This window comes from Theropithecus gelada, chromosome 12 (genome assembly GCF_003255815.1).
Source record: "Theropithecus gelada isolate Dixy chromosome 12, Tgel_1.0, whole genome shotgun sequence".
Taxonomy (NCBI): Eukaryota; Metazoa; Chordata; class Mammalia; order Primates; family Cercopithecidae; genus Theropithecus; species Theropithecus gelada.
The window spans coordinates 75875023-75899125 of NC_037680.1; the positions used below are offsets into that span (position 1 = coordinate 75875023).

Below are 24103 nucleotides of genomic sequence, written 5' to 3' on the forward strand. Positions count from 1 at the left end.
TAGAAAGTGTTGGAAAGACAAAGCAAAACTGATCTAGTTTTTAATAGAGTCTTCTAAAGTTAACCACATAGTAAACAACACACTTTTAAGTCCCCTGTTAAAACACAACCTTAAAGACTGGTGACAGTGTATCTACCCTCTCTACTATTTAAATTCAGACACTAAAATAATGCCCCCTTTTTTATGAATATTTAGTTCTCATCGAAAAACACAGTAAATTCCCTCTACCTAAATAAGTGCAGCAATAGCAGAATTTACTACTGCAATCAATGCATTCAGAAATATATTTAAAATATATTTACCTCACTGCTTATCAAAAACAGTAAGATAAATTGCTATTTGATTAGACAACCAATTAACTTGATCTCCCTTATTTTTAAAAGAACAGCTTTTAAGAAAGAGGAACACTAAAGATTAACAAATATGTACTCCCAAATTTTTGGCTCCACTTTTAAGGCAAATTTTATTGTATCCATCTTTACACCATTGACAAGACTGCAATATATCTGAAAATGCTAATAAATGATAAAGAGCTATAAATACTTGCGTAGTTACCTATGCTTATTATATTGCTTTATAAAGAAAATTTAAACAAAAGAACATAGAATGGTAGAAATATAATCTATATTTACTCTATGTTCAAAAGAATCCTTTAATTATAAAAAAACTAACTAAAAATTTATTTTAAACATTTTTTAAAATTTAGAATGTGCATTTTTCAAAAGGCTTGGCTTTGCTCCAAACTATATATATACATGGTTAAAAGTTGCAAATAAAGTATTAACATCTTTAACATACATTTGGGAATTATATAAACTTAAACTCATAAAATAATTTTGTTAACATTCAATTAGAAACCTTTGTACTATGAAAATCTTATCTTCTAAGTTGTTATATTCTAAAGTTGTCTAAATTAATCTCTTTATAATTACGCTATATAGAGTAAAATCTTTCTTTTTTAAAAAATTTAAATTCCACTAAACAACTTTAACCACTTTACTATCAGGTATTATAAACGATATGTATTGAGACAAAATAATGTCATCTTTATTTTCAACTTGGGAAGCAGCTAATAAGACCTCTGCTATTACTAAATTAAGTTAATTAAGAGAAAGTGTCTAGGGCAGCTGGTTGAAACAAATCTATTATTCTTCACCAAGATAATAATTTTAGTTTATATTTAACATATAAGGGCTCAAATGTGAACTATATTCTCAACAAATTTGAAAAGCAATCACTATTTAACACTAAACATATCCCTGGTCAACAGAGCAAGGCACTTTCTTTCATAGTTCAACATGATACAGAAGGAGGGGGAAAAAAAACTTGTTTTAGGGAAGCACAATTATTAACAATTACATTCTAAAATGTTTACAGATTCCTTTCAATTTAGTGAATTGTATTAGATCTTCAGAAAGATACCAAAATTTTAAGTCCAAGCCTTTTCTGTCCACAAAGGCCACTTTGGAACACACTGTCTCCAAGGATTTCCAGAACTTTTTCAAATATTTTGAGCACTTAGCATACCTCATAATTGGTACCATCATACTCTCTATGAATTTTTATTTCTTATATGCATATACTAAATGATTATGCCAAAAGCCTGACATTATTTGCTCCAGTATCAGGACAAATTAATAAACCTCTCTTTTTAAAAGTGGGTCACAGAACTGTTAAGTTTTCTTTTGCCTCAATAAAGTATATTTTCAAGTCCCAAAAAGGGGAGATAAGGCAGAATCCATCACCAAATTTTTTAACTTACAACATTGAAAGGATGAATGCATCTCAAGTGAGATGATTAATATGAAAAACTGAGACAAACCATCCTGAGTATTTACCATGAAGAAATAGAAATAGCAAATAAGTAAAAGAAAAAACTATGATTTTATAAAACATATGTGTTTAACTCTTTAAAGGGAAATGAACATTTTTAGAGGTAACTATTTTGAAATACATACAAAACAGACTCTTATAACAAGGGGGTGGTAGCTTATCACTAAGGTTTGCCAAGGTTTTATATCATTTAAGGCAAGTTAATATAATTATATTAAATGGGCTATTGTTGAAATTAGAGAAAAAACGTTAGAAGCAAAAAAAAAAAAAAAAATTAAACTAGTGATTTATCCCAAACACACAGAAAACCTGCATGCCATGTAGAATTGTGGATTTTACATGTAAAAGACAACTAAGCAAATGGCATACAAACTCCAAAATATTTCAATGTTTAAATTTCTCCCATATCTTTATTTTGTATGATTGCTTTTCCTGACCACTTTAAAAGAAAGTAGTTGCTTAAGTAGTAAAAACTACAAAAGATTTTCTTTAAATAAAATTATTAATAAATTCTTGGGAGGGGAAACTGCATGTAGTTGATAAGGCTACTTTCCTATTTTTATCTGTTGTCCTATAACAAAGTTACAAATGCATATGACTAAACTATAGACAACTGCAGCATTTAAGCTTCTAAGGGCCTGATGGATTCATGGTGATTCTTTATTTCCCACATTTCACGTGGCAGGAAATATTCCCAGTTGTTACTCATCTGTCTTGAAGCACTGTCCTCACTACAAAGTAACATCAACTCTCCTTGTCCCTGTACTCGCCTGAGCATTAACAACTATTTTATTCCCTAAAAGCGAACGCACGTGAACTTCATCCCTACAACAGACACTCTGAGGCAAGGCAAAAGAGTTAAATCACTAAAAAGCTCTCTAGGAAAATCTAGAAACAGTTAGCTGGCTGTGACATAAACCTGCCAACACCTCAGCACACAGTGGCAAAATGCCCAAAAAATGCCACCCTCTGGGTAAAAACCACTTTCTTGGTTTAACTCGAGATGAAGCTACCAGTTGCAGATGAGAGGCGACGGGGGCATTATTTGGCAACCTGGAATTCACTTCCTGTAATCCTACACCGCGACAGCGCCTAATCAACCTGAACCCTGACACCCAGGCCATTATCACTGGGCCGCGGGCTGCGCGCCTCCCTGCTTCGGGCTGTTACCTCCCACGGCCTTGGCCACGGCGCCGTTGGGCCTCCCGCGGGCTCCCATGGGGCTGCCGTTCTGCTCCAGCCGGGCCACCTTCACCGGGGGAGGCCCCTTGACGTCCGGGCTGCCGCTCCGCCGGTCGGGGCTGTCCCGCAGACACGGGCTCTCGCTCCGCCGCTCCATGCTGCTCCGACTCGGAGACAAAGTTCCCACCGGCAGGTCGCAATAAAACGCACAGGGACCTAGGGAGGGGGTGGGGGGAGGAAAGGGGGAGGGAGAAAAAAGAGGGAAAACCGCTCACACACGTGATAGACGTTCAGGCCAGTGGCAGAGCGCTGCACCACAGCCACACAAACTTCCTCCCACGCTGCCCGAGGGGCCCGAGCCGGGAAGCCGGTCCCAACCTTACACTGGGAGGCCCCCGGGAAGCCCAGCGCCTCGGTTCGGCGCCTCTGCCCAGTCGCAGCTCCTCAGAAGTCAGCCCTCCGGGTTGCGGCCGGGGTTGGCACCCAGGGGAGCCTAGAAGTGGTCCATTCATTGGGACGGGGTTGGCATAAACCATTCCTGGGTGCGACAGCCTAGCCCGTCCCGGGGTCAGGATTGTGGAATAAGTGAACTTCATAAAAAAGACGTTCCACCCACATGGGAAGGGAGTGGGGGCTGTGCGCAAGTCCATAACCGAATTAACCACCCGGTAAATGCGCTGTGAATAGCCAGGCAGGAGCCAAAGGCCGGGCGAAAGAACCCCTTGAATACCCGCTTTTTACCTATACAGAGCAAGGCCTGAGGTAAGCACACACCTGCATAAAATCAACCCTAATTCCACATTAATAAGCATCCGAAAACACTTGGAGGTATTTATCAGAATAACCTCCATCACAAAGGCGGGCGCTACAATCGTTATTATTTTGGAGCGTTCTTATCTTCATCTGATCCCGAGTGCTTTTTTAAAGCTCTTCAGTATAAAACACAAAAGCAAAAAGCATTTGAATTCTTAGTGCAAGAGCAGCCTTCATCCGCCCCAATTTTAACATCGCTCCAGAAAGTTTTCCTCTGGGTCACTAGGTTGGCAGTGCGCTCCCCACGGAAGCCGCAGGTCTCGACACCCCTGGATTGGGGGTGGGGGGGCAGGGAAGGAGGGGAAACACCTGATGAAACGACGCTCGCGTTGTCACTGACACCCGCAAGAAGCAGGACCCCGGCACCGTACTGCGTGCGCGCTGGGAATCCTGGTGGGCGCTCTCGCTGCGCGAGCAGCGTCGGCGCCACGGGTCAAGGAGACAAGGTGGAGGTGGCAGGGGGAGGTGAAAGGAAGGATGCGAGATGAAGACACAGAGCAGGAGGGCTGCGGACGAGGGTTCCGCCTGCATTCCCCGACTTCGCGGTCCGAGAGGCCGAGAGCGGCGGGGAGGGAACTTCGTTGGCCCTGGGCTTCCCCGAACTCCCGAGCGCAGCGCGGGAGCCCTCGCCCTGCGTACTTACTGCTCACGGTCTGTCTGAAACTTGGCTGGCTGGGGCTCTGTCCATGGAGCAAAAGTAGAGAATCCAGGGTGGAAAGTTTCTGGTGCTTGGCTTTGCGGTGTTCTCCTAGTCTTCTTCCTCTTTACTCCTTTCCCTTCCCTCTTCCCCAGGTCCTAACGTTTAAGGTCCTGGGTCAGGGTGTCTTCTTCTGGTGCGGAGATGGTTGTTATGATGATGATGGGGGGAGGGAGGAGGGGGAGGAGGAGGAGAGGGAAAGGACTCCTCCAAAGGGACACCCGAGCGAGCGGGGGAGGGGACGGCGGAGGAGGGGGGAAGAGAAGGAGGCTGAAAGAGCCTTTTCACACCTTCGGGAAGGAGACCGGTTCTGGAGAGAAAGGGCTGAGAACCCGGAGGCGCCGGGCCGCGGCTGCCCGTTCGCAGGGCAGCTAGCTCGCGAGGAGGCGCGGCCAGAGCGGTGGGACCGGTGACACCAAGAGCCGAGAAGACGCAGGGACCCGGGACCGCGCGCGGGAGGAAACGCGGCGGCCGCCCAAGCTGTCACCTCCAGCCTCTCCCCTCTCGGCCGCTTCTGCCAGCAGCCAGAGCCGGACTCACTGACAAGCCGCAGAGAGAGACACACTGAGAGGGAGATGATTATTAGTTGCGTTGAGTCATCAGGCAAAGTGAGTCCTTTTGGGTTGTCCTCGGTTTCCGATTTCTCCCCCTCCCCCTTTCGGTCCCCAGATCTAGCGCCTTCAAAATAATAATTTGGGGTGGGGGTAGGGGAAGTCTCTGGATTATTTCGGGATGGGGGTGGGGGGGATGGATCTAAACCCAAGCCAGACTGGTCCACCGCAAGAAAAGAGGGGAGTGGGGGGCGGGGAGGAGGGCTGGGGAGGTTGCGGGGGGAGGGGGGCCCCGCCTGGCAGGAAATTAAACATCAATCAATCAATCGCTGTGAGCACGGCGACCCAACGGCGGCGGGGCTGCGGAGGAGGCAGAGGGACAGGCGAGGGGCGGGTGGGAGGCAGGGAGGAGGGAGGAGGAGGAAGGGGAGAGTCGGCGGTCGGAGCGGGGTGACGAGGACCTCGTGCACGAGGCGGCGAAGGACCGATGGCAGAGGACCGAGTGCGGCGCGAGGTGGTGGCCGCGGCCAGCGGGTGGGTGCGTCTGGGCGCAGGCGGGCACCGGGGCCCAGGGTCTGGTCCTCCTCCTTGTGGCGGGTCCAGGGCGCGGTCGCCTCGCCCAGCCCCTAGGCGCACTCGTCCCGGCGCGGAGGCGGCGGCGACAAGGCAGTCGCTTGGTGCCGCGTCTGCCGGCGGAGACGCAGACCGACGCGCAAGAGGCGACCGCGGCTGCCTCGGCTCCCAGCTCTGTTAACTGCGCGGAGTACTTTCGACTTTGGAGATAGGAGGGCGATCGCCTCCCCCACCCACCGCCTCCGCCCACCACCCACCGCCTCCGCCCCTCCGAGCAACTTTTCCCGGTGCCTGCGAGCTCCCCCTCCGCGCCGAGCCGAACGTCCCGGCCCGCCGCGCTTCGTGCCGCCGCGCGCGCAGGGAAGGCCGCTTCTCCTTCAAAGCTGGCACGGCCGCGAGTCCGGAACAATAGCCCGGGTGTCCCGAATGGCAGGAGCACGGCCACTGCCCGCCGGGCTGTGGGTGGCACAGGAATGGGGGTTGCGTGGTGGGTGCAGAGCGGGGTGCATCCCTGGATGGCATCCCTGGAGCGCTCGCCGCTCCGGAGACATCGCGAGCGGCGCAAAGCGGGCCGCCTGGAGCCCGTGACGCGGTGGCGGCGAGGGCGGTGGGGCTGCCTGTCCTCGGGCTACAGGACTGGGGCTCCTGGGGACCCCAAGCTGCTCGAGCCCAGGGCTGCTGGCGCCTGCAGAGCTGTGCCGTGAGGACCCGGCCTCCCCGCCCTGGGGGAGGCCGCACAGGAGCGTCCCCAGCAGGTCCCGCGAAGGCGTAACAGAGCCACAAACTTTTGCCGACTCCCGCGGCCGCGGCCGCGGCAGCCCGACTCCGGCCGCGGTGCTCATTTAAGGTGGCGCGGGCACTAGCCGAGCAGGCTGGCCTCTGGCCGCGCTTTTGTCCCTGCGATTCTGCTTAGGCGCAGTGCCTCCTTAAGGAAAAGCACGTGGGCAAGGGCCGCTGCCCCCGCGAGATGCCAGGGGCGTCGGCGGACATTAGCCGCTAGGACCTTAGGCGAGAAAATGTGGACGCATCCCCGCCGGCCCTGAGGCCAGAGAATCCCCCTCAACTGGTTGCGCCTCCTGTCCCTCCCGCACATGTTGACTCTCCCTCTTAATCCCCAAGACCCCGAGGGCTCTCCCACAGCTCCCGCAGCAAGAGCCACCGATCCCCCTTAAGAAGCGTTGACTGTACGGCGGCGCCAGAGGGCCAAACTAAGTTCGGTTTCGGGAAACGCTCTCGGGAGCAGTTCTGTAAATCCCGGCTGGGTGCATAGACTGCGGAAAGCTGAGTCCGCGGATTGTGCCCGGGACGAGACCGCCTTCCACTAGCCGCATCTCCCTGGTAGGCGGCATGCGCACGGGCTTAGAGGCTTGAGAGCCTCTGGAAGAGAAAGGGTCCCAGGAAGGAAACCTGCCCCCGGCCTAAGTGTTGGCGCCCAGATCACCACGAACCCGGCACCCAGACGCCGCCCACCAAGTTCCAAAGAAGTCCGAGGCGACCCGGGAGTCGGTCGGATCCCGGCCGAGAAAAGAAACAAGCAGGATAGCAAATCTTAGGGGAGCCACCCTGGGAGTTTTAGGCAGCGTTTGCCTTTCCCTGGTTTTCTTCACCAAGTCCCATCCTCCCCCTGCATCCCACCCCCAGTCAAACGGGTGGGAGAAAATGCACAGTTCGAAGTCGGTGAGAGCAAAGTGGGTCTAGTAAATCAACCCGTGGTGGTAGCTAAAAGGTTTGGGGCTGCAAAGAAACAAACTGTAAGTTTGAGCAACAAACTTTTTCTTCAATCTCTAATATGTCGAAATGGGAAGGGGGTGTCGCAAAAGCCAACTACCACTGTCAAACTTAGCCCGTTTACAACATGGGGAAAGGCGTATTTCTTATTAATATCTCAACAACGGTAACAATGCTGTATCCTTCCTTACCTTGATGTTGAACTGCGAATCCTCCTCCGGATCAATGTCCAGGAACTTAGAAGAATTGGTGATATTAGGAGTTCAGTACTTCTGGAAAAAAATGCAAATGGTTTAGCCAGGATCTTTCCTGTCTGATTCGTCACTATTATTATATCTGATGATGCGAATGGTTGGAGCGATTCAATCCTAAGTCATTAATGAGCTATTTTATAAACACCACTGTCTGAAGATCTTCATTTACATTTTGCTAAGGATCACTTCGCTAACCTCACAGGCTTGTGTCAACAACATGATTTGCAGGACTTCAGTTACACTCTTATAAACAACACGGCTGTATTGTTAATCGGTTAATATTTTATAAAGTGTAAATATTTTATTATGTTTTGAAGGGAACTATTGATTCTAAATTATTAAACCCCTGAGAAGGACTATTTAAATGAAATATACATTTAAGTACAATTAAATGTACATTGTGGCTAGTTTGTTTTCAGATTCTGCACCCTTTTAAATTCATTGCTTTTCTCTTTATTGGAGTTTCCTGTTGTCCATTTCTGATACTGAAAAAAATCTATCATGTTAGGAAAAAACCTAAATTATTTAAAGTTGCATTAAACTTAGAGGAAAATGTCAAATACGATTAATTATGACCAGAAATGTATTTTGAATGTTTGTAGAGTTGTATTTCATATCACATTTTACAAATTTCTTTCGATTTAAAGGAGAGTTCTAGGAAGTTTTGTGATGTATGTCCGGTGTGGGTTTTTTTCCTCTCGAGTTTTGTCTCTAATAAAGGCCTTTTCTGTTTCAAATTACATTCGCTTTTTACTGCACAATTTTTGTGTTGACTTTATTTCAACTGAAGCGATTATTTCCAGCAGATTTAATTTCGACAATAAGATATATTTTAAATAATATTTTTACCTTCGCTAGAATTTTCTACTGTTTAAAACAGTAAATAAATAAATTTGATGATGATTCAAGAATATTTGTTTGGTTTCGTTTTGTATCCCTCAAAAGATTTATTTCCAAACATTTTTAAAACAAAATAACAAGAAAAGAGTTGTTTTATTTACGTTTGATTTTTTAAAATACTTTTATCTAAAACCGATTTTGTGCATTAGGAGATAGTTTGCTTCCGTGCTCAAAACATGGAGTTCACATCTGGGGGACATTTTTATCCCTCAGTTTCCTTCTAACTGACTTTTTTGTGGGGAATCTGCTCATACTTTTCCCCTTTTCTTCACTCCCCCCCCCCAAGTTTTTCTTGTGTCATTTAGTAAAAGGCCGCCTGTCTTTCACAAACACGGATTTGTTATTTAAAAAATCAATAGATCTTTATATGCTGGTGTTAAAGGTGTATGGTTTTTCTTATTTCCAACTTCTCTCCTTTTCTCTCTGTCAGGCCTTCTTTTATGGCCTGCAGTCTAATGACGTTTCTTGATTTCTCTTTGTCGACACCAAGTTTTTGTTGTGCGTGCTTTCCACCCTGGTCAACCTTTCCTTCTAGAGGCCCGCTCCGGACAGCGTAGGCCTGGTCGCCGGGGCGGAGGGTGCAGGGTGCCAGGCGCGGGACTTCGGCTCTCGCCTGGGCCATCGCGAGCCCTGAGGGCCCGGCATCCATCCCCAAGCTCCAAGGCTTTCAAATTCGGTCACCCAAGCAGAGAGATCCTGCCTCTTAAAGAGCCCTGGAAAGTTGTGCCGCGTTTTCCCTCAACCCTGGAACACGCAGGGAAAACTATAGGAATCGCCCGCGTCAAAAGCTTTCGACGGCTTCTAGGAACCCAAGCGGGCCTGCCTCTTCCTCCGGAGCTTGCCCTGCTGAGGGCGGGAGGAGGGCGGGAGGGAATCATTTCTTTCAAATGAAGCCCACGCCAGCTTTGAAGCCAATTTCCGCCGCGGACTGTCCGTGGGGAGTTGGCGACCAACACTTTCTCGGACGGCATAACCGCGAGGGGCTTAGATTGGAAATCGGATGAGCCAAGAAGACAAGAGCCAGGGGCCAGAATACCCCAGTAGGGGATGCGCCTTTGGAGGACGGTTCGCCCAGGGTGGGCTTGAGCCCTTTCCCAGAGTGCTCCGGGTGTCTGGGGACTGACCCGAGCGCAGGGCGGGGGACACTTACTTCGTTATCCGCACGCCTTCCTCGCTGGCATCAGAGCCGGACAAATCCCAACCCGCGCCAGGCAAAGATAGATGACTCCTGGCTCCCCCGGCGGCTCAGGGGGCCTGGGCGGGGGAGGGGAGGGGAGGAAGCCGTCGACCGCCGGAGGTAGAGACGGTGGAGGTCCTCCTCCCGGCCCCAAACGAACGAGCCCCTGCGGCCGGAGCAGGGAGATACGCCTCACGGGGACGACTGATGGGGAAGGATGATGGGCAACAAGTCCGCGCTGCGCGGTGAGCCTAGCACCCCAGAGGCCCGAGGGTCTGGGGCTAGTGGGGCCGACCGTGCAGGGGCTGGGTGGGCGGGAAGGGAGGTGCCAAGGTCGGCCCAGGAGCTGCCTCGGGCGAGGACGGGGAGCTTTCTGCACTGGGCTCCCCGGGGTAGGAGATGGGCCTCGGGTGTGGGCGCTGCCTGCCCTGGGGGAAGAAAGCGAGGAGATAGGTTTCAGAGCTGGGGGAGTCGTTGGTGGGAGATCTGGTATCCCTTAGGCGGCCGCGGGCCGGAGGACCGGGGAGGACGGAGGGTCCTGCGGCCTGGAGCACCAACATAGCCACACCGGGCAACGCCCCCCCGGGCGCCCTTCATTGTTTTGCAGAGCCGGGAGTGTAATAGGTGGGTCCCCTTCTGCAACCGCGCTGCAAGCGAATGACTGCCCTGCTAATCTAGTTTACTTGTAGAAATCGACTGTAAAGCGGGGCAACAAGGCAAGGGTGGGGGAAGAAAAGGAAGCGCCCAAGGAGCCGCTGCTGCGTCCCGCCCCCACCTCGGCGCTGTTGGGGTTGGGGCCCGGGGTGGCGCTCCCGACCCGCTGCGTTTTCCTTAGGGAAACACCGAGTGAGGCAGAGGATCTCAGGCCCAAGGTGGCTGCTAAGAGCCCCGATGCCTCGGCTTCGCGTCAAGGTCCCGCCACCCTCGAGCCCGGGTCACTGCCGGGGTCCCGGCCTCGAGCCCTGGCGTCCTCTCCCGACAGCGCCACCGCGTGGGCTGAGGCCGAAACCTTCGGCGCCGGCTCTGCCGGTGGCGTCCGGGAGCCAACCCTTCCGCGTCGCCTACAGTCCGCGGGTTAAGGATGTGGCGGGGGATGGGCAGGTCCCTGGCCCAGGGTACCATCCGGCCACTCAACACAAAAACGCCCTGGCGCGTGCAAAATACGAACAGTTTGCCCCAACCCCTTGAAATGAAAAGCACACCTGGAAAGCCCAAGCCATAGCACCCTATCCGCACCCCAAATTTCAGGCAGGCCGGCCAGCGTCCAGAAATCAGCTCCCACCCCTCGTAGGGGCGGGCAAGCTCAGGTAGCTGGGTGCAAGGGGGCCCAAACCGCAGTTGCTTCCCAAACGCTTTGCGGCTATGGGCCCACGCGGGTCTTGAACCAAGCAGAGAGGGCGAAAGAGCCCGCTGCCAGACCCAAGGTCCCAGAAACCTACGAGGGACCGGGTGGGGGGGGGGGGCGGGGGCGGTGTATCCGCCAGCCCAAACTCGTACGGAGTGGGGGCCAACTTAGAGGGCTTCTCGAGCTGGCGCTTCGCCTGTTTTCTCGGTATCACGAATCCCCTCGGACACCCTTTCAGTCAGTCAAGACCTTGGCCTCCGGGAAAGGCCCAGGTGGCTGTGACGGCGGCGACTCGAGCTCAGTGCTCCCCCACCCCGTGGTGCCTTCCCTCCCGCCCTACAGCCAAGCCCAGAAGAACAAGGCATCACCTCGCGCAGTCCCGGCGCCACATCTGGACTTGGGAACCCCGAGTCGGGCTTAGAGGACTTCAGTGGGCAGGTTGGGGTTTATTTTCAATAAATTCAGCCGTTCATACACACCCCCACCACCAATCGCACGCGCGCGCGCACACACACACACACACACACACACACGCCACACACACACACACACACAGAGGGACTTGTCAACTATTGAGACAGCTATCCAGAAAGGTGTAAATTCACCTGGTGCCCACCCAATTGCAAAGCTCCCAGATCCACACAAAACACTAGCGAACCCTGGAGGTCTGAGCTGCCCCGCGCCCGACTCACGGCGCGAACACCAGCGCTCCGGCAGGGTCGCAGGGGCCGGTGCCCAGCGGGCCGGGGTCTGGGGAGCCACGCAGCGGGCCGGCTGAGCTCCGGCGCCCCGCGGCCGCGTGGTCTACTCGCCTACTCCCTTATTATTGGCTGGGACCTGTTTCTTTCCAAAGTCTGGTGCCCAGTGTCCTACCCTAGGCCACGCGGAGCTCTCTCCCGGCGTGCCGGGCCCTGCGCCCCTGCCCAGTGGCTCACCTCGGCTCGCTGCGCCCGCCTTCGCCCCAGGTGCCCAGGACCGAGCGAGGGGCTGTGGGTCGGCGTGGGGACGCTGGCTGCTCACCTCCAGGAGCAGACAGAAGGTGCCTGCGGCGTCGCGCGTCCAGCCCTGGGGCTGATTTAAATAACTAATAAGCTCAGAGAAATTTTACGAGGGGAACTTTTCCTTTTAGTATAAATAAAGCCTAGTAATTTGGTTTGTTGGTTACCTATGCCCGAGTTCGACTTTCTCAGTCTCTCTCTCTCTTTCTCTCTCTCTCTCTCCCTCTCTCTCTTTCTCTTTTTCTCTCTCTCTCTCTTTTAGAGGCAACGTTTTCAAAAACCGGCAATTGCGTGTGCGTTTGGGATGTGCAAGTGTGAGTGTGGATGTGTGAAAGTTATTTGTTTCAGAAGTCCTTCCTCTCGAGAGCAATCATCATTGTAGCTTTGAGTGAAGAGTTTTCAAAGGTGAACTGTTGTTATTTCTGTCAACAGAAAACTGTTGACAACCATTCAAGTCTCACAATACAAGTATAATATAAGGGAGGGTGGAGTTTCTAAAGATTGTCCCGTTGGATATGACAGAAAGACATCTGCAGTGTTTCCCTAATAGTTTGCATTTTAATTAACTTTCATTACATTCTGACTTCAACTCAATATCCGTTGTTTTCAGTAAAGACTTCTATATAATAAAACATTGAAATTTTTGTTTTGGTTTTCCAATCTTTTTGAAAAACAGTTCTTAATTGTAAGGAATTTTTCCACCTGGGAACCATGCTGTAATTGAAAAAAATAAAAGACCTTTCATGAACAATAACTGCAAATAACCCATTTGTTAGTGTCTGCGGAGTGCTGGCACCTATACAACATCTCTGAAATATAAGACAATCTAAGAATGTTCCTCTCCAACCATAGTGATATATACTTTTTTCGTTTTTGTTGTGTGGAAGTTAAAAACACGTTTAAAGGTACTTTTTAGAAAAGTGTAGTGCTAAAATTTACCTGAACTTAAATTCCTTATCAATGTTAGCCTAACGAAATGAAGAGTATTTCTGAATCAGATTATTGTTAGAGTCACACGCTAAATAGTAAAGGAAAATACATGGGAATTAAAGTTTGCAAACTAAGACCAGGGAAAAGCCGGCTCCAGAAGTTACCAGGAACCCACCCAAACCTGTGCACTCTTATCTCCTGTATTTACATATTATAGACAACTTTTCTTTTCCACTTTTAGCTAGAAAATTAATGAGCTTCCCTTAGTTCACTTGGTTTTATGCTGTAAGACCCAAAGTCCGCTGAGGGTTGCCCCTGCCAGGTAACTTCCGGAAACCCAGTGTTACTTGGAGACGGACCCGGCCCTTTGCACATTCCAAGTGAAGGACATCTCGCCCATTCTTCCCAGAGCCACCACCCATCTAACCTCTTCTGGACACCCAAGAGCTGGGGCACTGGAGCACCTGACCCTTCTCAAGATCATCCCCCAGCTCTTTTCCGCACTTGGCTGCAGCAGGATCTGAGCTGTGGGTATACACACTCCCCATTTTCTGCTTTCCCAGAGGATCACAGACAACTTTTCTTCCCATCTGCTCCCTGCTGGACTCCTATGATCACCCGTCATCCCAGTTGTTGCCATCTCTGAACTCTTGGTGACCAGCCCTTGTCCCCCAAGCTGGCCAAGTTGAGAGAGGACTTGTCCTCCCAGCGCTGTCTCTCAGTACCAGGAAGTTGAGATCAGTGGCAGGGAAAGATGGAAGGATTGGCAAGGAAAGTGCAGGGCCAAGTAGAGTAGCTCAGAGCCTCAGCAATGGGCACCTGACCTCCCCTAAACAACCTGTGGTCTCTCCGACTCCCTGATTTTCCACTATTGGTCCCATCCCGGGCTACCAGCCTCCACTGAGCTGCTCTGGGAACTTAGGGTGTCTCCCATTACCTCCCTGCTATGGCGTATTTTGGTTTCAGTTGAGCTATTTTCTGAAGATGTGGAAACTCCACTTTTATTCTTTTTCTGTGTCTCAGTACTCTTTTCCTTTTTTGAGAATGTCTCCCAAGTTTTGCCAGACCCTGTGCCGTCTCCCCAAGCTCTATTTACAAGAACAAAAAGTGATTTGTCTGTTTATAACAGGTTTAATTAAGACAGTTATGCGCCGTGAACTCTTTGGGCCTCAATCAATGCACTTTGATTTGGAAAGTCAGATAGAATCACATCTTACACGTGCCGCCCCGGCTGGCCGCCCAGGCTGAGGACAGAGCTGTTGTTTTCTACATCAGCCTCACTGAACCTGGGCAAGTCCCCTGCAGAACTGGCGTCCCTGCTCCTCCCAAGAGACCTCAAGTCAGGTCTCCCGGCCAGACTCAGGCCTTCCTGATTCGGGCGTGAAGGGCGGGACGCCCAGAGCGCTCCTGTTGGCTGGGTGACTAAGGAGCCAGGTGTATAGCTTCTGAGGATTCGCTTTCAGGCTGCTGGAGCTCTCCCCAGCCCGAGGCCTTACTCGGCGCTCTTCCTTGTCCAGACAGTCCAGTTTCCGCGTGGCGAAAAAGGGGGAGGCAAGTCTCTCTTTTCCAAGGAGCTTTTATCCAACAGCCTCCCCTCCCCCCAACTCTCAGCCTTAGGTGCCGGGCTTCAGCCGAAGCGTTTTTCAAGTTTGTCATCATTGGAAACCTCGGACAAGTGGAGTGTAAAATTTTAAGGGTTTCTAGGTAGGCTCTGACTTCAAGCATTCAATGAAAGGGGAAGGGGGCTGAGGGCGGGGGAGAGAGACGCGCACAGAGGGCTCCCTGTAGTCTGCTGGACTTCCCTCCCTCTGCAGCCCAGTTGCACCCACTAGCACTCACTAGTCTTCCCTTCCTCCGGCTTCGGAAGAATTCCCACCACATTCTTTAGCTCTCAGAAAGGAGAGGGCAGTCAGGTCAAGGTCTTTCAGCATCCCTACCCCAGTATAACCTTACCAGCCCCCTCACCACCACCACATTGGCCTAGGACACAGGACCCCGGGGCCAGGGCCTCAGTGACTGCGGCTTATGCCACCTAATACAGAATGGAGTGTCCCCACCTCCCACTGCTCCTCTGGGTCTCAGCATCCAGGTCCTGAAACCCCTGTGATTCTGGCCTGGGAAGCCAGACTTGCCACCAACATCATGATATCACTTATAATTGATCCATTCAGTTTTCAATAGATGTGGAATCCAACAAGAGTAACACCACCCTCCACACCCCACCCTCTCTTCTTTCTCTCTCTCTCTTTTTCTTTCTTTCTTTCCTTCTTTCTTTCTTTCTTTCTTTCCTTCTTTCTTTCTTTCTTTCTTTCTTTTCTCTCTCTCTCTTTTTTAAGAATCCAAGGCATTTAAAACATTCTGAGTGTGCCTGCAGTAGGGTCTCCGAGGAGTTGCTGAAAGCTGTTGAGAGCAGCCACCTTTGCTGTCACTGAGACCTTGGCAGGGTCAGCTCTGGTGGGCTGTGTGCACCCAGGCTCTGGTGGCACCAGGATGGCTTCCTGCAACCCGGTAGGAGGACTGGGGTGGGTGGGTCCAGTATTTCGTTTCTTCCTCTTCCTTTTTTTTTTTTTTTTTAATGTCCCTCTTTATTTCTGTTGAAGACTATCCTCAGTATATGAGGGGTGCAGTTGTTTGTCCTAAAGTGGCCTGTAAGTCGCTCCTACTCTGCCACAGGACACTAACTCCGGGAGCGCCTCCTGGCAGGGCCTTCGCTTTGGGCCTAGGCTTCCAATTGAGGCCCAGTAATCCCACCTGTGGGGCATCTTGCAGTGAGGTATTTGTGCATCTGGGGCGGCAGTGAGGGGGAGAGACCTAGGCTGGTGCAGTATCCACTCTCGCACCTCCTCCCTGAGTGGAGCTCCAGACTAAGTGAGTGAATCCATGAATCAGCTCCACAGCGGAGGGGTAGAAGAAGCAGCCGTCTTCGTTAAATGGGCTGTTGGCAGTTGCGGCTGACTGCCCTACCCCCTCGCAGGCCCGCCTCTGGGCAGGCCTGAGGTGGCCCTGGAGCCCCGCCAGCAGCCCCCGCCCCTCAGGCCGAGCTCTGGCCCTGGCAATCTCTGCACTTTGTCATCACGCCCGAGTATTTGACATTCGCAATTATCTGCAAATACCCTGATCGGTTTGTATATGAAACACTTTTTTTCCTGCCTTAAGGTTGGAATCTGGTAAGTTTCAGACAAGTGGTTGCTGGGGGAGACGACCCAGGGGACCGTGCGGAACCGGGCCAGTGAACCCGATTCCGCGAGGCGGGCGTCGCGAAGGGACTGGTCTGCGTGCCTCACCGGGTTCCCCAGCCCGGCTCGGAGGAAAGACCGCGCGGAGGCGAGAAAGGGCCCACATCTCGAGTCTCCAGTCTCTCCTTGAAAAGAGCACCCCCTAATCCCGGAGGAAGGGTGGGTGAAGGAGGAGGGGAGATCCCACTACAGGCAAGGCCGGAAGGTTAATCATCTTGATAACCGGAAAGGGTGCTGCCCCGCCTGGCCGTCGTCACCGAGCGTGTCAGTCACCCGCTCTCGATTTCGCCGCAGAATTACCTGCTCAAAGAGCCATCCCAAGAAGCCCTCAGCTCCGAGGTCTTCCCGCCCGTAGTCTGCGGGAAGTAAACGGCATGCTCCCGCCAAAGAAGTGGATGCCCCTTCGACTCTCCTCTGCCCCCCGGCGGTTCCTAAATTTAGGAGAGCCAGCCCTGGCATCACTCACTACTCCTGCACCTCAGCTCTGGGATACCCGCCCAGTACAGACAGACCATCAACCAAAAAAGAAAAGAAGAAAAGAAAAGTGGTGGTGGGGGCGGGGGTGGGGTGGGGGCGGGGGGAGGTTGGGCAGGGAGGGTAAAGTAGCGAGATCACTTGTTTGACTCTTCTGTTTTCTCAGGAACCTGATCCTGGCCCCCAGCAGAGCCTAAGGGCCCGAGGCCAGGGACCTAGAGGCCGGACCAAGTTCGCGCGAGGTGTTCACAGCCTAGGCGCCCCGGACTTGGCTTCGTACTCGCCAACAAGCCGAGTTCCCTTACCACGAGTACATCAGCAACTTCAGAAATAAACATTAGCGAAACCCCTTCCCACATTACCTTGTTGCAGTGCTGCAGACACTGGGCTTAGTCGATGTTCACACCTATTACACTTTCCCGGAAAGTGGGAGGAGCAGGGGGTAGAGAAAGGTATGTGTATTTGCGGGGAGGGGAGATGTGTACAACACCTTCCACAAAAATGGGGAGGTAGCTTAGAAAGTTTTTCTTTGTAACAGCCCAACTTCTGAGAAGGCGGAGATAAGAAGAAAGCAGGCAGGAAACGAATCCCTTCCTCCTCTCCCCTTTACCCGCTTCCTTCACTCTCTAGACCCGGCTGGTCACCCGGCTAGGAATCAAGAGTGTGTGGCTGGGAAGACACCAGTCTCTGTGATCGGGTTCAGCCCAGTTGGGCAAGAAAGTGTGGGCAGCTGGAGAAGGTCGTCACAGTCTCCCGTGGAATCTTGATGCCTGAGAGCCCCATACTGGAAAGGGCTGAGACGACTCTTCCACACACAGGTCGCAGCCCCTGCCGGAGGATCCCCAGGGAGACGCTGGGGACGCTCTGAGCGTCGGCCTTCCTTTACTTCCGACTCCCTGGAGCTTGGTCTGGGGATGCCAACTTGGGGCACGGAGGTCCCGAGCTGCTCCGAAGCTGGAGGGTTTCTGCTTGGGTCAGAGGGATCACGACCTCAGCAGAGCCAGGAGAGGGTCGGGTGACACCCACTGCGTATGGCACTTGATTCAAAACTGACCTCGGCCTGCGGAACAGGCGAGGGCAAGAAGCCTGGTGGCGGGTCAAACCTTCACCCCATTATTTTCTATCATTTTTTATGCCCATATCTTTGTTAAGTGTATGGCTGCTATACACCAACGGCTTATTCTACAGGAAGTGCCCCCGAGGAGGACTGGGTTAAGCTTTGCAAATTTGGCTTCCCAGGTAACGCGCTCCATTATTCTGCTCCCGACTTACCCACCTTATCAGTGGGTACCCGGACAGCACCCACTTGGCAGAACTGATGACTGTTTGGGCCCAGCGAAGTGCGCATTGCGCTAACACGCGCACGGAATTGCATCCTTGCCGGAGCCTCCGCACAGTGCGCCCTTCAAAGAGCTGGCGACCCCGCTCACGTGTAAGCAACCTTCCACTTTGAAACTAATTCGCACCCGCGTCTTTCACCCCAAAGGACTTTGCTGCGGACGCTGCTCTGACCCAAGACGCGGGAGAGAGGTCCCAAAGGCTAGAGCCAGGGGCTGGGGGAATCCTCTGCTCACCTTAGTCCTTGATTTCGAAGGCCCCAATTAGCTATCTGTTGTGTCAGAATCGGCGAGTGCAAAGTGGCTGCGCCCCGCTGACGCTCTCTCTCCCGGGTCCGGGTATCCCAGGGCATCCGGAGCTGGGGTGGGTTGTGCGAACTACCCAAAGCACGCGCAGATACCGGGCAGGGAAGAAGGGCTCCGTATTCCAAGTATGGTCGTTTACCTCTCCTGAGATCAGCCCTGATCCACTGGTAACCTAAGTGCCTCTGAACTCGGGGAGCTCTTGGTGGGGCGCCTCCCTGCCCCCACCCCTACCCCTGGCTCCTTCCCAGGTCCAGCATCTTTCCAACCATTCTCACCCCTACCACCCCCACGGCCCCGCCCGTTTAGAGGCGTGCGGTGGGCACTCGGTTTACAGAACCGGCGTTTCAGATGTTTATAAGCAACTAACTGCTTGTGCTGGAAAATGCTTGTTACTCGCGCGGAGCGCTTCCGCTCTGCGCTGTCAGGCCAGGCGGGCGGCAGCTTGCTGATCCCTCCCGCAGAGCCTCCGTGGAGCGGGCGGCTGGGAAGCGGTTGTGCCACCCGGGACCAAGCCATCGGCGCTGCTCCGGGCTCCCGGTAGGGGGAGCCGCCGCGGGCGCCAGGCCGACTTGTGTTCTGGCCTCGGGTGGGCCCTGCTGCCAGCGGCCGGGACTCCCAGCAGAGCTGGGGAGGACTCCTCACCTGCCCTCCAGATAAGGCGCCATGAGCAGAGAAGGGAACACAAGGCCAAGCTCCCTCCTAATTCCCTGTTGTTGCAGAGCAAAGAAGATGGGGGAGAACTAATTATATTCTCCAGGTCCAAATATTGTTGAAAAATTTGTAGGTGAGATCACCTCCTTTGCCCATATCCATATATAATATATCCATTACATGTGTTTGCCCATATATATGTATATGCCATATATAAATATGTACATGTGTGTATGTATGTGTATAGCAGTGGTTTAGAACTAGTCTCAGTTCCACAAATTTTAAGCCCTTTTAATATTTTAGGTGACATAATCCCTTCTCACTGTATTTTCCAAGTCACTTATTTCCAAGAGTTTTAGGTGATCCCAGCACAAAATAGGAGCTCAGATGACACTTGCCGGTTTTGCTGCAGTAATGTCATCAAAAGAGTCTCTCTTTTTCTGACTCCATAGACTTAAGTAAGGGTTTAAAGGCTTTCATTTTAAGGTATGACTAATGTTTAGAGAACAAGACTAAGCCAAGGTCAAAGGGAAAGCAGTTAGACTGTGAATCTGCAGACCAGTCCGCTGCACCCAGTGTGGCAGTACACCTGTGCTGAACGGCCAGAGACTTCCTGGTCAATACTCCCACAGATAAAAGACTGAAGGCTCTCCTTATACACAAATCCATCTTTTGCTGGGAACCCACAGCTCATAACAACTCTCCTAATGCCAAGTCATCAAGGCCTTTTGAAAGAGAATCATAAAAACAAAGATTTTCAAACTTGGAAGGAAACCTAAAGTTTACTGGTGAGGAGCTTGAACTAAGTAGAGGCAAAGAATCATACTCCAGGTGAGAAAGGCCCCATGCACTGAGCTGAGACTGGAACTCTCCTCTTCTTACTCTCAGTCCAGTAAGTTTGACTACAGAGCACTCATTATCATTGTGATTATGTTCCCACATATTTTGGCGTTCTTAGGCATACTCCTTTAACACTATTGTAATAATAGCAAAATCTGGAAGATCTTTAAAAGAGTGTAACAGTTGCTTCCAAGGGAGGCTGAATCTTAGAAATGACGTTACATATAACATTGACATATCTGGGAGAAAGACTGGAAAAATATAGTTTCATTGCTTTTTTGTGTGTTTTTGTTTTTGTTTGAGACGGAGTGTCACTCTGTCAACCAGGCTGGAGTGCAGTGGTGCTATCTTGGCTCACTGCAACCTCTGCCTCCTGGGTTAAAGCGATTCTCCTGCCTCAGCTTCCCAAGTAGCTGGGACTGCAGATGCCTGCCACCACACCCAGCTACTTTTTGTATTTTTAGTAGAGATGGAGTTTCACCATATTGGCCAGGCTGGTCGCAAACTCCTGACCTCAGGTGATCCACCCATCTCGGCCTCCCAAAGTGCTGGGATTAGAGGCATGAGCCGCCAGACCTGGCCAGTTTTATTGTTTTATCCCTGTTGAATAATGTTGGATATATGAGACTGGGCACAGTGGCTTACGACTATAATCCCTGCACTTTGGGAGGCCAAGGCAGGTGGATCACTTGAGGCCAGGAGTTCAAGACAAGCTGGCCAACATGGTGAAACCCCATCTCTGTCCACCTGCAATCCCAGCTACTCAGGAGGTTGTGGCAGAAGAATCGCTTGAAGAGGGAGGTAGTAATTAGATTGTGCCACTGCACTCCAGTCTAGGGGATAGAGTGAGATCCTGTCTCCAAGCAAAACAAAGAATATTGGCTATATGCAAATATGTGGATAAATGAATGAATATACAAACAAAATAATGAAAAAGGTGGGATTGTTGGTATTATAAAAGCATTCTTCCAAGTTGTGTATTTTTTCTCCAAAAACCAGACCTAACTTAGTCTTTAAGTGTTTGTTTATAGATTTTTAAGTGTTACATTTTGGTGTCATTTTTAAGAACCAACGGGCAGGAATTTCTAAAATAAGATTTGAAAAAAAATCTAATAAAAAATTGATTTGGCAAAAGTAGGGAAATTTTTTTGAATGAAATATTAAAGGATAAGTCCAAAATATACCATCCACTGACTTTATCATACATCCTGGGATATAAATGATATTTTATCCTCCTTTCTATAATTATCCCCTTTTCGTTTTTTGATAGGATCCACACAAAAATTACTATTTACAAGGTCAATTCACTATTCCTTTTCATATTCTTGTTCACAAAGGCAGAGCTACATTATCAAATGAAAGTGTCTCAGTCTTTTTCCGTAACTAATGTCCAATCTTTAGCAAATGGTGCTGTGATGTCATTGAAATGGGTATTGGACAAAGTACCAATTGATTTATTGATTTCCCTTCTTCAAAGTCATTTGGGAATTGAGGAGAAGAATGAAAGGCATAGGCTGGCTGAGATGTGCAATATTTATTCTATCACACACAGACACACAAAAATTACATTTGGCTGATAAAATTGACAATTCAGAAGCATTGCTTACAGCAATTCATAACGAGATGATATTGAGGCTACTCAGCTGATCAACCTGCCTTTTCTTCTCCTTATCATTTTATTTACTCCTCCAATTTCAGCCTTTTAGAAGTCTAAAAGCACCAGGTTTTCAGTTAACCTACGAGGGGAGCATGAGGAAAAGAGGAGCGTCACAGGAAAGGAAATGATGTATGTACTGTTGCTTTCACACACAAGACCCCATAAACTCTGCTCTGGGGTCCTATAAGCACAGTAGTATCTCTAAGACTGACACTTGCTGGGAATCTCACAAGGGGTCTTCTGTGGTCCATGGACCGGTGTGGCTTCCCACCTTGGGTGGAGCGGGGGCCTCTGAGAGTGTCCTGTGGGCTAAACTTGTGATGGTTCACAGCAGACCAATGACAATACGGAAAGTAAGGCTGCTGTGATTGTCTTAGGTTTTTTAGGAGAGAGTTTCAAAGCAGGGCTTCTTTCAGCCTCAATCACTGAACCAGTTTTTGAGAAGAAAGACTTTTAATCCAAGTCCTGTTATAAATGCCAACTAAACCGCCCAGAGAAACTCCACATTCTGCCTTGGAATTACCATACACAACAGTATCTACAGTGAAGCTGAAAATATATGAATAAAAACAAACCTCGGACTTCCTCTCCCTTGTATGGGTGAGCTGCCTTGAGTACCAGGGAAGATTTACCATAATGCATTTGAAACACAATTGCATGCTAGCTACTTTGTTTTTCCTGCTCCCTTTCCCCACTTCAAGAAGAATGGAATATTTTTGTCTTCCAAGCTTTCTATTCATTTATCTCAATCCTCTAGGTTTAGCACCATCATTTAGAAAATCCCTGCTCAGCCGGGTGCGGTGGTTCATGCCTGTAACTCTAGCATTTTGGGAAGCTGAGGCGGGTGGATCACCTAAGGTCAGGAGTTCGAGAACAGTCTGGTCAACCTAGTGAAACCCCGTCTCTACTAAAAATACAAAAAACTAGCCAGGCGTGATGGCTGGTGACTGTAATCCCAGCTACTTGGGAGAATCTCTTGAACCCAGGAGGCAGAGGTTGCAGTGAGCCAAGATCACACCATTGCACTCCAGCCTGGGCACCAAGAGTGAAACTCCGTCTCAATTCAGAAAAAGAAAAAAAGAAAATCCCTGCTCACCAACGATGCCTGACTTTTCTATGCCTGTGTGTGCTGGAGTAGGGGAAGGGTATGGTGAAGAGAGGTTCTCCCCTCCTCAGAGCATATGATTCATTTTGCCCACTCTTGAGCCTGGATTGCAGGCTCTCACTATCCCAGGAGAAACTAGATGGAGAATGCCCTGGAAGAAGGATCTGGAACACTGCCTACCTACTCCCCATACATCCCTCCCTAGCCCCTCTCCACTGCCCAATCCTCCCTTCCCAGGCTGGTGTTGAAAATGTTGGATAGGGAAGTGTGATGGAGAAAGAAGAATTACGATCACCTTTAAGAAGGTTATGTGGAGCTGATGAAAGAAATGACTCTCTTTTTAAAAGACTGCTTTTATTTAGGCCGGGTGCAGTGGCTCATACGTATAATCCCAGCACTTTGGGAGGCCAAGGTAGGAGGATCACTTGAGGCCAGAAGTTTCAGACCAGCCTGGTGAGACCCCATCTCCACTAAAAATACAAAATTAGCCGGGTGTAGTAGCATATGCCTGTAATCCCAGCTACTTGGGAGGCTGAGGCACAAGAATCACTTTACCCAGGAGGCAGAAGTTGCAGTGAGCCAAGATCATGCCACTGCACTCCAGCCTGGGTGACAGAGCGAGACTGTCTCAAAAAAAAAAAAAAAAAAATTATTTACGCAATAGTATCCATCTTCCACAATGATTATTAAAGATTATTAAAATTTCTGTAAATATTGAAGGAAACAAATTATGCTTTAGGATTTTAAACCTACAGAGTAAGTTAATTCTGTCTTTGCCATTTACTAGCTGTGTAAACTTGCAGAGACCAGCTTGAGACTCTCTGAGCCTCATTTTTTAAATCTGTCAAATGGGTATTATACAAATAGGTATCTCAGAAAACTGTGAGGATTAAATGAAATGTTACCTGTAAGTTGTTTAGAACAGTTCCCGGAACATAGTAAAAACTCAGAAAGTGTTCAGTAAAATGTTCAGTATATTATTGTGATGTGGGAATTGCTGATCCAGTTGACTCAATTTACACTGCAAATTACTGAATTTGAACAAGGAGGTGAAGATTGAGTCACATTGTTCTCTTTGATCCATTTTCTTTTAGACAAAATCACTCAAACAACCCTGTTACTTCACTAGCAACGAACTGTCTCTGGATTTTATTAAGCATCTCACTAGTACCTTTTCTTCAGCTGTATGGCACCCTATCTTCCTGTACACCAGAGACTCCTCAGCTGGGTAAGGTGAGCCAACATTACCAGGACTACAGGCTGAGAGGCCATTTCTTGTGCTTGGGCAAGTAGAACTTTTCATCATACAGTCCCAGAGATGTGAAATTATCAAGGTCAGAGAAGAGAAAAAGAGACTCAGAGAAACTGTGTTCTCTAGTCTTTCATTCAGGAACAAATGGTGTCGTACCAAATGGGTGAAAAGATCCCAGGCTTACTCTGAGAAACATCTCTGTCTTCAGAATTAAACTTGCACAGTGGCTAATAGTGTTTTGTTTGGTGTTGACAAAGTAGTAAG

General features: G+C 49.9%; 1 protein-coding gene and 1 pseudogene across 4 annotated transcripts in view; one reads left to right on the plus strand and one right to left on the minus strand.

Annotated features, from left to right (window-relative positions):
- Positions 1–18518, minus strand: part of SATB2 (SATB homeobox 2) — a 201016-nt gene extending 182498 nt beyond the window's left edge. The window contains exons 1-3 of one of the 4 annotated variants that reach the window (XM_025405329.1): positions 18266–18518; positions 7569–7649; positions 3004–3231 (exon numbers count right to left, since the gene is read on the minus strand). In XM_025405329.1, coding sequence (XP_025261114.1) covers positions 3004–3172 — 169 coding nt within the window. In that variant the 5' untranslated portion in view covers positions 3173–3231; positions 7569–7649; positions 18266–18518. Of the gene's footprint in view, positions 1–3003; positions 3232–4471; positions 5221–7568; positions 8538–11988; positions 12262–18265 lie in introns of those variants that run through there. The other 3 variants (XM_025405331.1, XM_025405332.1, XM_025405330.1) reach the window with 3 other exon arrangements.
- Positions 17088–18296, plus strand: LOC112635864 (annotated as a pseudogene).
- Positions 18519–24103: the final 5585 nt, after the last annotated feature.